The 12,322-nt window shown below is 42.3% G+C and overlaps 1 protein-coding gene across 7 annotated transcripts in view; it reads left to right on the forward strand.

Annotated features, from left to right (window-relative positions):
* SH3GLB2 (SH3 domain containing GRB2 like, endophilin B2) overlaps positions 1–12,322 on the forward strand; it is a 48,767-nt gene that overhangs the window by 12,319 nt on the left and 24,126 nt on the right. For all 7 annotated transcript variants that reach the window (XM_073541006.1, XM_073541008.1, XM_073541009.1 and 4 more), the window contains exons 2-3: positions 5,026–5,167; positions 5,265–5,393. In XM_073541006.1, the coding sequence (XP_073397107.1) occupies positions 5,026–5,167; positions 5,265–5,393 (271 nt within the window). The remainder of the gene's footprint in view (positions 1–5,025; positions 5,168–5,264; positions 5,394–12,322) is intronic.

Raw genomic sequence — 12,322 nt, forward strand, 5'->3', positions numbered from 1 at the left:
GGATGAGGGTCAGAAGGATTAGCTATAAGGCAACCAAGCATTTGGCCAACTACCTAAGCTTTATGGCCACTTAGAGGTCCTGCCAATTGCTTAAAAAATTGGAATTCAATATCTTGTAAAAAATCCCTGAGCTCTCCTGATTTCTGCCACCCTTACCCTTTTTTCACTGCGTCACTCTATTGCAGAGAGATTAACATCTGATTTTTTTTTTTTTTTTTTTATTTCTGAAGCTCCGTATGTGAAATCCCTGCTTTGTAGTCTAACTGGGTATTTTTTTCAGAGTCCTCTCTGTGGCCCTGTGCTTTAATCACGCTCCCCCCCCCCCCATATGCTGCCAATCACAGCGCAGCAGCATATGGAGAGAGGGTTGAAAGTGCCCGCCCCCAGAGAAAAGTGTGAAGAAATGCCTAGTTGGACTACAAAGCAGAGATTTCACATACTACGTTTCAGAAAAAAACAAATGTGAATATCTCTGCAATGGAGCGATGTAGAGCAAAACGGAAAAGGGCGGCATAATCAGGAGAGCTCATGAACTCTTTTTTTTTTTTTTTTTATACAAGATATTTAAGTCCAATTTTTTAGAACTAGTCAAAGGTCCTCAAAGACATTCAGTAGTGCTTAGAGAGTCCTCCTAAATTCTTTGCAACAAGTAGAGAAGGGATTTCTCATCCGTGCGAGAGATTTGTGATCGTAAGCCCCTCTTATTTGACAGCCGAGTTTCTCCTCTTTCGAAAACCTTTTGCTTTACCTCCTCTAGCACTGGATAAACGAAGAACTCTAGTCTACTGTATGAAGGGCTGTTTTATTTCAGTGCCCATTTAAGCTATAAAATCAGATATTTATTAGCGCTGTTTACACAATGACTTTTGTGTTTTGGTTTTTCTTAATGCAACTCTCGAGATACTGTGTCCGTGTAATGGCTTACAAATAATTGATGTTCCCCTTTTAAGAGTGAGGGTTGATCTGTGCTGCAATCAGGGCTTTTAGTGAGTCACACGTCATATATGTTTCATTATAAGAAGCTTAAACCTTGGAAAATGTGGTTGTTTTTGTGCAATGCTGGTATTTGTGTTATAGGTCGTGGAAGGATTTTTACAGGATCACTCAGTATGGAGTAAATATCTGCGAGGTGCTGACGGCGACTTAAAGGGACAGAGCTTTTTCTGTTGGTTTTTCCTGTAGTTAACTGTGTTGGAGATTAGTAGAAGTAAAATGAACATGTTTCTGTCTAAACTTTTATTATCCACATAACAGAAATGCTTTTCTTAGGATGCCCAGATGGCATGTTCCACTATGTTAGTGGCTTAGGGCACAAAAGCAACTCGTATGAATGTATGCATGTGTTAAAGGGGACCTGTCACTTGCTGGAAATGTGTACATTTTTTTTACCTGTGTAAATGCTGCTTTCTCCTCAATCTGGTACAGTTTTTCTTTTGTTCCTGTGACCCTCCATTCCTGAGATATGGCCCCTTCTTCCCTGAATGTAAATCTAGTCTTGTTAGCTAAGTGGGTGTGGTCCCCAACTCTCCTCTGTGGGCGTTGCCTTGAGGGCCACATCCAACTGGTAACAATACTAGATTTATATATAGGTATGTAGAGGCCATATCTCAGGAACAAAGAGGCACAGGAACAAAAGAAAAACAGTGCCAGATTCGAGAGAACAGCAACTTGTATACCAGGTTAAAATATATATATCATAAATCACAAGGTTTTGATGATAAATTGGAAGAGTTTGTTTGAAGAATTATCTGCAGCTTTTTGATTGGACAGTACTTAGCTTACGGTATGTTCACATGGAGTTTTTTTTTTTTTGTTACATAGATTTTGGAGCAGATTCTTTATTCGAAATCCTCATTGGGGGGGGGGAAGAGGTTCAAATAAGTTTGGATAAGGGTATGTTCACCCAGAGCTTTTTGAGGGTGACTTCAAAGCGGATCCTCTTCAATATCCACTTCAGAGTATTCGAAGCAATGTTTGTGGATTTTGTGAAACTGCTTTATACTGATCCTCTCCAAAATCCACATCAAATACAGCTTTGCTTCAAATGCTATGTGATTTGGATGTTGGAACAGATCTGCTTCAAAATCTAGGTTTAAAAAAAACAAAAAAAAAAAAACTATAAAGAGTTTTTCCAGCAGAAATTGAGCGGAAGTACTCTTTATAAATGGAGTTTCTGCTCCAGAAACGCACATAACCCTATGCTTCTCCATCCTGCTGGATCCATCTCCATCCTACTGGATCCACTTGTGGCTTTGGCAGAAACAAAAAAAAAAAAGTTCAGTGTTTTTTTTTTTACCGCAAAAAACTCGACCAAACATCTTGACGTCTTGCCATCATGCTTCACATCGTTACTCTCCAGCCAGTAGGTGTTGTTTGTGGCTACAGCGTGTTATTCAGGAACCTTTCCAAATTCTTGTTCAGAAATTCCATAATATCTTTCATCAGATTCCTGTTGTCAGATTATAGAAGGGTTAGTAAAGCCACCGAGTAGCTGGTGTGTGTAGGTGGTTAAGCCCTCAAAGCAGACAATGGATTCTGGTTTAAGTGTAAGATGATTATATTTACCCTGCTGAGATTTTGCTGATGGGCAAATTTCCCGTTAGGTCGCGTGGATTCCAAACTTTAAGACCTGCTATTAGTTCATTATTGCTGCGGCTTAGCTACATCAGGCTCATTTTTTATCATGATCCACTATCCACTGTCATATTCAGATTTCGGACATGGACTTTTCTTTCTTAAAAATCTATGAGTGGATTTGCTTTAGGCAAATCTGTGCTTTGTAGTGATGAGCGAGTATACTTGTTGCTCGGGTGTCCTCCGAGCATTTTGACGTGCTCGGAGATTTAGTTTGTGTCGTCTCAGATGCATGATTTGTCACTGCTAGACAGCTTGAATACATGTGAGGAATGCCTGTTTGTTAGGGAATCTCCACATGTATTCAGGATGTCTACAAGTCGCAACTCATGCAGCTGAGACCACGAAAACTAAATTTCCGAGCATGCCAAAATACTTGGAGGACACCCGAGCATGCTTGCGAGAACCCGAGCAACGAGTGTACTCGCTCATCACTAGTGCTTTGTGAATGTGTTCCTAGAGAGGAGGAAATACATGGGCCTGCCTAGTAACTAAATACTGACCCTTTTTGCCATGGTTAAGGGATGACTCTTATCCAAGGCACTGGTGTTTCCTTGAAAATGGGTTTGGAGCAACTTCCCTTGAACATAGGTTCCTCCATTCTATCTTCTATGCCACTTTATCATCCTCTTCACCACTTTTTTTTTTTTTTCTTCTAAAATGTGCATCAATCCTGAAGAAGGGGTGTACAGTGGATGCCCTGAGACAAAGAATTTGTTGATCTTGGGGTCAAAGAACACTTAGAATTTCATGAAATTCTAAATCTTTGTTGCCCTTGAACATGGAGTGCAGGAACCTAATTTCTGCGTCATTTCATTATCTTCTTCAACATAATCTATGCCACTTCACCAGTGAACACGCGCACACCGGGGGTCTCTTTTTCTAAAGGGGGCAGCTTTGCATCCCGGAAGAAGCCATGTGTTGACTGTGGGGACTTTTTTGGAATTTCTCCAAATGTTGTCTTCGTGAAAATTGTCTGTCGCTGTCACCGTCTGCAGAATTCATATTCTTAATGAAAAGTCGTTTACGGATAAGTCCCATGTGGCCGTATCCTAAAAATCCTTTCGTCTTGGTAATGCGCTGGCCCGTATAACAAACCTCAGACTCTACATTATTGGTGGATGTGAATCAATTCACGCCAATGGATATTGCTTGTATACTTGGCCTTCGGCGCTAATGTTTAGCACTGGTAATTCCTCTTGGGCTTTTTTTGGTTATGATGTTTGGGCCGATGTATATACAGCAGACCTCGGGTCTTAGTCTCTGCTAGAGTTTCCTTCCCCAACCCGCTCTTCGGAAGTTCCCTCTTTGAAGTGACCATTGGAAACCTTAGCACCCATGAATAATAGATGCCGGGTCCCACTGGATACGTGACGCAGGGGCTACAGGTGTGCGTCTTGCATTATTTATCTGTTCAGCAGCAGGAAAACGGGTCGTAAGATCCTGACGGCATGAATGACCGTGGAAACTACTACTTTCCCTGTGGGAAGATGACTGTCCATCAATTAAAATCCGCCTAGTGTGCTGCTGAACTGAATTCCCTGGTCAGCTGTTGGCTTATTCTGTCTGGGAGGGGAGCAAGGCCCAATCCTCTGCCGTTATCATGCATGGTAATGGCTGGCGTTCTGCCTCTCTTGCCTGCAAGACGGCCAGTATTACCTGCCTGGATATATAAATCTGCATTTTCCGAACCTCACTGCTCTTATTGATTGGGACAATGGTGGGATTTAGCATCTTGTTGCATTCATTTAAACAATGTAAATAATTCAGAGATGAGCGAATAGATTGGCAAGACCCTCGGTCCAGTGCCCCTTTTCCCTGCCAACATCTTTAGCTCCTTCTTTTGATTTGTAGGCCAGACACACTATGTCATCGTTGTAAGGTGACTCTCGCATGACTTCTTTCCAGGGATGGCATCAGGTAGAAGATGGTTCACAGGACAAGTGGCCACGGACTACCGACATGGCCATCTGAAACCACTGTACACATGCACACTCAACTTAAGAATTCATGTGTTTTCAATAGGGAGCAGGGGAGTAAGTCACTACCAGACAGACCCGAAGGTGGGTTATCTCCCCAGATGATTAGATTTTTCCTTTTTCTCCTAAAAGCTGCAATAGAGAGGTTGGGGGCTTCAAATATGGTGACCTAAAAACCCATTAAATGGTCATTCGATCCTGCAGACAGTTGAGATTCGTTGAATTCTAACTTATCCCATCCTTGGTTCTCATGGCGTTTCTGATGCTGGAAGTGTTTGACAGTGGTTTATTCCCCTCTCGACATTAGACCCATGCACGCTCAGCCTGCTAATATTCAAGGCGTATGACCACCATAATGGACGGGAAATCTAATGTTCTGATCCCTTTTTTTTTTTTTTTTTTTTTTTCCCAGTTCACAGAGGAGAAGTTAGGCGCAGCAGAGAAAACAGAGTTGGACGCTCACTTTGAGAACCTCTTGTCCAGAGCCGACTATACGAAGAACTGGACTGAGAAGATCCTCCGTCAGACTGAGGTCCTCCTGCAGCCCAATCCCAGTGAGTAGATGGGGCAAAAAAACCAAAGAATAGACATTGTTCTCCTGGGTTTTCTATCTCTTTCAGTAAGACCCGATACCCATTGTCCTTCCTACAGGTGCTCGAGTAGAAGAATTTTTATATGAAAAATTGGATCGAAAGATTCCCTCTCGGGTGACTAATGGAGAGTTATTGGGCCAGTACATGACTGAAGCCGCCAATGACTATGGGCCTAGTTCTCCTTATGGTGAGTTGCAGTAGTTGTGTTTGTTGACAGCACACGGTAACAAAGAGGTATTTTTCGCCCCCTAACCTGTGATCTGTTCGTGCTCGCTGAGTCCTTTCACCAGTCTGCTAGTCTGGTATTGCACCCCATACTATCCAAGCACATGGATTGCAATTTGAGAAAAATACTCATCTAATAAATATAAAGCTCAATGTGGGTGGGTATGTACAGTATGTATGTCTGGGATTGGCATCCGCACCGTCGCAGCTACAGCCACAAAATTTGGCACAGTCACACGTCTGGACCCCAAGAGCGTCATAGGCTATGTTGTGAGGCTAAATTTTAACCCTGCGCTTTCCAATTCACCAAACAATTTTTCCCCTATCTACATAATGGGGAAAAAGTGAAAGGAAAAGCATTGGAGGCAAATTGACAGCTGCCAGATGTGAACAAGGGGGACTTAAAGAATGAGAGCAATGGCGCCAAAGAGTATATACCGAATGCGTCACACACTACCATGTGCTTCAACACATATACCACCCTCAGCACACATTTCACCACACATACACCAACCTCGCCACATAAAAGTCGAAAGTCGCCACTCAAAACTCGCCACGCTGTCCCAGAGCTGTATAAAAGATGAAAAATGAGCTGTGATTGGTTGCTATCAGCAACAGTTTTCTTCGTAGACAGTTGTGGTAGCTGAGGCCTATTATTCTTATCATTTCTATGGTAACATAGTTACATAGTTTTGAAGGCTGAAGGAAGACCTTACGTCCATCTAGTTCAGCCTATTTTTAGTGCAGCTGTTCTGCATTGTTGATCCTGGGGAAGGCTAAAAACCCACAGAGTAGAAGCCAATTTTCTCCATAGGGAAAAAAATTCCTTCCCCTAAGCTGGGTCAACCATCTACCTATAATATTCTGTTATTTGTAACCTTCTATACTGTTACAAGAAAAGCATCCATTCCTTTCTTAAATTCATTCAGTGAGTTGGCCATCACCACTTCCTCAGGAAGAGAATTCCAGAGCCTCACTACTCTTACCGTGAAGAACCCTCTTCTATGCTGGTGCAGAAATTGTCTTTCCTCCAAACGAGGAGAATGCCCCCTTGTTCTTGTCACAGTCCTTGGTACAAACAGTTCATTGGAGAGATCTCTGTATTGCCCTCTGATATACTTGTACATATATATTAGGTCTCCCCTAAGTCTTCTCTTTTCTACAGTAAATAGACCTAATTTTGATAACCTTTCTGGGTACCAGTGAACCAACTCCATTTATCATTTTAGTAGCCCGCCTTTGAACCCTTTCAAGTTCAGTAATGTCTTTCTTGAGCACCGGCGTCCAAAATTGCACACAATACTCCAAGTGTAGTCTGACGAGTGATTTGTACAGAGGGAGAATTATGTTTTCATCTCGTGTCCCCAGACCTCTTCTAATGCATCCCATGACCCTATTTGCTTTGGTGGCAGCTGCCTGACACTGGGCACTCCAATTTAGCTTCTTATTGACTAAGATGCTTAAGGGCCCCGTCACACATGGCGATCTCGCTAGCGAGATCGCTGCTGAGTCACAAGTTTTGTGACACAACAGCGATCTCACCAGCGAGATCGCTGTGTGTGACAGCGATCAGTGATCGTCCTCCCTGCCGGTATCGCTGATCGCTGCAAGAAACCTCTGGACATTTTTTTCATCGCTGATCTCCCGCTGGCCAGCACGCATCGCTGCGTGTGACAGGCGGGAGACCAGCGATCAGCTGGTAACTAATGTACGGATACCCGATGTGTACGTTAGTTACTAGCGAGTTACAGGTGCCGCCGCCTCACACTGGGGACCAGGAGCCCGCGGAGTGTGTACCTTAAGTTTGCCACCGCACTCTGGGGACCAGGAGGCAGCAGGACGCCGCCAGGAGAGGCCGGATTGCAGGCACGCCCTCTGCTGGTGGAGGACTGGAACAGCAGGCACACTTGTCCGCTGCTCCCGGGCTCGCTACTCACCTCGGCGTGCTGATCACTGGTGATGCTGACTGTGTGACAGCTCACCAGCGATCACATAGCGACTTACCAGCGATCCTGACACGTTGATATCGTTGTCGGGATCGCTGGTAAGTCGCTATGTGTGACTCCAGCTTTAGTCTTTTTCCATGTCTGATTTCCCCAGCAGTTTCCCATTTAGTAAGTAATTGTAATTGGTGTTATCGTCCTTCTATAAAGCTGGAAATAACACAATTTATTACCGTGCCAACACAGACCACCCTCTGACACAGACTGCAGGGGGAGCCCAGTATCACACAGGATAGGATTAGATACACGGCTCAGCAGTCAGTATCACACAGGATAGGATTAGATACGCAGCTCAGCACACAGAATCACACAGAATAGTATTAGATACACGGCTCAGCAGTCAGCATCACACAGGATAGGATTAGATGCACGGTTTTTATGTGCAATATAATCATTGTAATTTGTTATAACTAACCACAGTTGGTTACTATGCCCAGTCAACGCCGGGCTCTTCAGCTAGTGTACTATAATTATAATTTGTGCTTTCAACTCCGATGTTGTGTTTTTTTTGTTTGTTTTTCTGAAATCAGGCCCCAAATTTTAAACAATTAAAAGTTCTACTTTTTAACTTGTATGATTTTTTTTTTTTTTTAAATTTATTTAACAATTCTATTATTGCAGCTGTATTCCTAGCCCTCAGTCTTAATCCCTACCTCTAAGTCTAGTTATAACCCTTGCCATAACGCTAAACCAATCCCTAGCTCAAAACCTAGTTAGGGTAAGAAAGTCTAAAAATTTGAATTAAATCTCAGTGGTAAATGAAGACCGTATTGAATTATGTGTACTACACTTCATTCAATACTGGTTTCATTCATTAGCTGCTCATCTTCTGTCATATTGCTTGCAACTTATGCAGAGTGCAGCAGTCTAGATGACCTTGTCATTGACTTCTGTGCTCGGCTTAGGCACTGACTGAGAAGTCAAAGCTCACTTCTCTATACTGAGCTTTGTCATTTTGGTCCCTGTCTACACACAGAGCAGCAGCTGATGCAAACACCTCCTCGCCTGCTGCGCTCTACATAAGCAGAAACTCGCCGCTCTGCACCAAGAAAGAGCTCAAATTATCTGAGCTTGCAGATGTTGATCATCTGAAAGTGGCGACCGCATGTACGGGAATTTTGCACCCTTAGATTTTGTATTTCTTTGCCCCAGGCAACCACCCCCTTTACGCTGTGCCTCCATGTGAGTTGTATAAAAGATTAACCTGTTCCCACAGCTTGATGTAATAATATATTAAGATGACCCCCCCCCCCCCCCCAAGTACACTATCAAGCTCAACTTCCAGGATCAAAGAAAACCATTTTTAATGTTGGTCTCAAGCTTGATCCCAGCACTACAAGGGGTTTTTAACATGTTTCTGACAATGACAAACTCTGGACATATGCCCATGGTGTTTTGTATATACAATCGTGGCCAGAAGTGTTGGCACCCTTGAAATTGTTCCAGAAAATGAAATACTTCCCCCAGAAAATTATTACAATTACATGTCTTGTTACACACGTTTATTTCCTTTTTATTTGTATTAGAACAACACAAAAAACAGGGAACAATAGGAAAAGTGGACATAATCTTACAAAAGTCCAAAAATGGTCCGTACAAAATTGTTACAGCAAAGATGTATATCTTTGTACCGTGTTAGCCAGTTGATAGAAAAATATCCAGAATAGAGAGTCCTCAGAGGTTGATACCTTTTAATGGCTAACTGAAAAGATGGTAACACATTGCAAGCTTTTCGAGACTACTCAGGTCTCTTCATCAGGCTAGACTAATACAAAATCTGAAGAGTCACATATTTATACAGAACACAGCACAGAAATAACGCAATAGATAAGACAAGTGACATGAAGCAGAACTATCATTATGGGGGAGTGATAGACAGTTATGGCCATAAATATTGGAGCAGTTCATTGTTAAGGCGTATGAAAGTTTTATAGTCCTCTGGGGTCTGGTTCTGTGTTGTACTTGTATTGAAAGGTAATTTCAAATCTCAGACAGAAGGGTCTGTGAGTATAAACTTATGACAACCTTTGACACACTCAGAGCAGGAATGAATGTGTCTCATGGATTTGTCTTTTTAGATCAATTAAGGAATTTGCCCCTAAGACCTTGTGGGGACATCACTACACAGAACCAAACCCCAATCAGAGGACTATAAATCTTTCATACTCCTTATCTATAAACTTCATATTTTGTATTAGTCAATGCCTGATGAAAAGACCTGAGTAGTCTTGAAAACTTGCAATTTGTTACCACCTTTTCAGTTAGCCATTGAAAGGTATCAACCACTGAGGACTCTCAAGTCTGAATATGTTACAAAATTGTTGGCACCCTCAACTTAATATTAGGTTGCACACCCTTTTGAAGAAATAACTGCAATCCATTGCTTCTTACAACACTCAAATGGAATTTTGGAGCACTCTTGTTTTGCAAAGTACACCAGGTCTCTCATATTTGAAGGCGACTTCTCCCAACAGCAATTTTTAAGATCTCTCCACAGTTCTTCAATAGGATTTAGATCAGGACTCATTTCTGGTCACTTCAGAACTCTCCACGCTTTGTTTCCATCCATTTCTGGGTGCTTCTGAAGTATGTTTTGGGGTCATTATCCTGCTGTAAGACCCTTGACTTGGGACATAAACTCAACTTTCTGACACTGGGCACTACATTGCGACCCAAAGTCCTTTTGGTAATCTTCATTTTTCATGATGCCTTGCACACAGTCAAGGCATCCAGTGGCAGAGGCAGAAAAACAACCCCAAAACATGTTGAACCTTCACCATACTTGACTGTAGGTATTGTGTTTTTTCTTTGTAGACCTCATTATGTTTTCAGTAAACAGTAGAATGATGTGCTTTACCAAAAAGCTCTATCTTGGTCTCCTCTCTCCACAAGACCCTTTTCCAGAAGGATTTTGGCTTTCTCATGTACATTTTAGCAAACTGCAGTCTAGCTTTTTTATGTCTGTGTGTTAACAGTGGAGTCCTCCTGTGTCTCCTGCCATAGCGTTTCATTTCATTCAATTTGTCAACACATTTCATTCAAATACTGACACTGATGCACCCTGAGCCTGCAGGACAGCTTGAAATTTTTTGTAACTTGATTGGAGCTGCTTATCCACCATATGGACTATCCTGCATTGCAACCTTTCGTAAATTTTTCTCAGCTGTCCACGTCTAGGAAGATTAGTAAGGCTGGTTTCACATTAGCGTTTGGAGGCGCAGTGGACGCTCTCCGAAAAGCTCCGCCTCCGGTCAGCTGCGCCTATGGGCGCATGTCGCTGCATGGGGCCTGCGTACCCTATCTTTAGCAATGGGTATGCAGGCTGTGCGCAGGTATGCTTTTGCTGCCGCACGCATCCTTTTGACGGTGCAGCGACCTGCACCAAACGCAACTTGTTGCACTTTGATGCAATCGCCGCACCGTCAAAAGGACGCATGCGGCGGCAAAAGCATGTCTGCGTACCCAATGCTAATGATAGGGTATGCAGACCGCATGCAACGACATGCGCCCATAGGTGGAGCTGACCGGAGGAGGCGTGGCAGGGGGTGGAGCTTCACAGCGAGCGTCCGCTGCGCCTCCAAACTCAAATGTGAAACTAGCCTTACAGTGCCATGGGTTGTAAACTTCTTATGCTGCGCATTGTGGACAAAGGAACATCAAGATCTCTAGAGGTGGACTTAACCTTGAGATTGTTGATATTTTTCAACAATTTTGTTTCCCAAATCTTCAGACATCTCTCTTCTTCTTTCTGTTCTCTATTGGGGTCACACTTGCGAGTGTGATGCGAGAAACTCGCATCACACTCACAAGTGTGACCCCGGCCTTAGTCTGGCACACAGACACACAATGCAGAGTGAGTCAACTTCTCCCCTTTTTATCTGGTTTCAGGCGTGTGTTCTAATAAACGATGGAAATAAACACATGTAATTACAATAATTTTCTGGGACAAATACTTCATTCTCTGGGGTGCCAACACTTTAGGCCATGATTCTAATTTAGTGAATAAAAGAGATTTAGAACTTTGTTAAAACAAAACAACTAAATGGTGCTGCTATATTCTGAGACCTGTAAAAAAAAAAAAAAAAAAAATTTTTTTTTTTTTTTTTTTTTACATTTCGAGTTACAATTTTTATTGTACAGTTTTAAGGTTAACAAAACAGTTTGATCACTTCTAATTGCATCTCTGTAGAGCAGTGCGACAACAGAACAATGACAATTCTGCCCATTCAAAATTTGTATTTTTATTCTTTTGGTTTGGACAATTAAGCACATGGCAATTCCTGACAGGTTAACATTATTATTTTTTTACATTTTGCCCCTGGAAGTTTTCAACCTTTTCCCACATATCACGCTTCAAACATAAAGATACCAAATGTAATTTTTTGATGAAGAATCAACAACAAGTGGACACAATTGTGAAGTTGAACGAAATGTATTGGTTATTTAAAATTTTTGTGGAAATGCAAAAACTGAAAAGTGGGGCGTGCAATATTATTCGGCGCCTTCACTTTCAGTGCAGCAAACTCTCTCCAGAAGTTCATTGTGGATCTCTGATCCAATGTTGTCCTAAATGACTGATGATGATAAATATAATCCACCTGTGTGTAATCAAGTCTCCGTATAAATGCACCTGCTCTATGATAGTCTCAGGGTTCTGTTTGAAGCACAAAGAGCATCATGAAGACCAAGGAACACAACAGGCAGGTCCGTGATACTGTTGTGGAGAAGTTTAAAGCTGGATTTGGATACAAAATGATTTCCAAAACTTTAAACATCCCAAGGAGCACTGTGCAAGCGATCATATTGAAATGGAAGAAGTATCATACCACTGCAAATCTACCAAGACCTGGCCGTCCCTCTAAACTTTCATCTCAAACAAGGAGAAGAC

Source organism: Dendrobates tinctorius, unplaced genomic scaffold, assembly GCF_039654945.1.
Source record: "Dendrobates tinctorius isolate UK_male_01 unplaced genomic scaffold, ASM3965494v1 ptg000120l, whole genome shotgun sequence".
Taxonomy (NCBI): domain Eukaryota; kingdom Metazoa; phylum Chordata; class Amphibia; order Anura; family Dendrobatidae; genus Dendrobates; species Dendrobates tinctorius.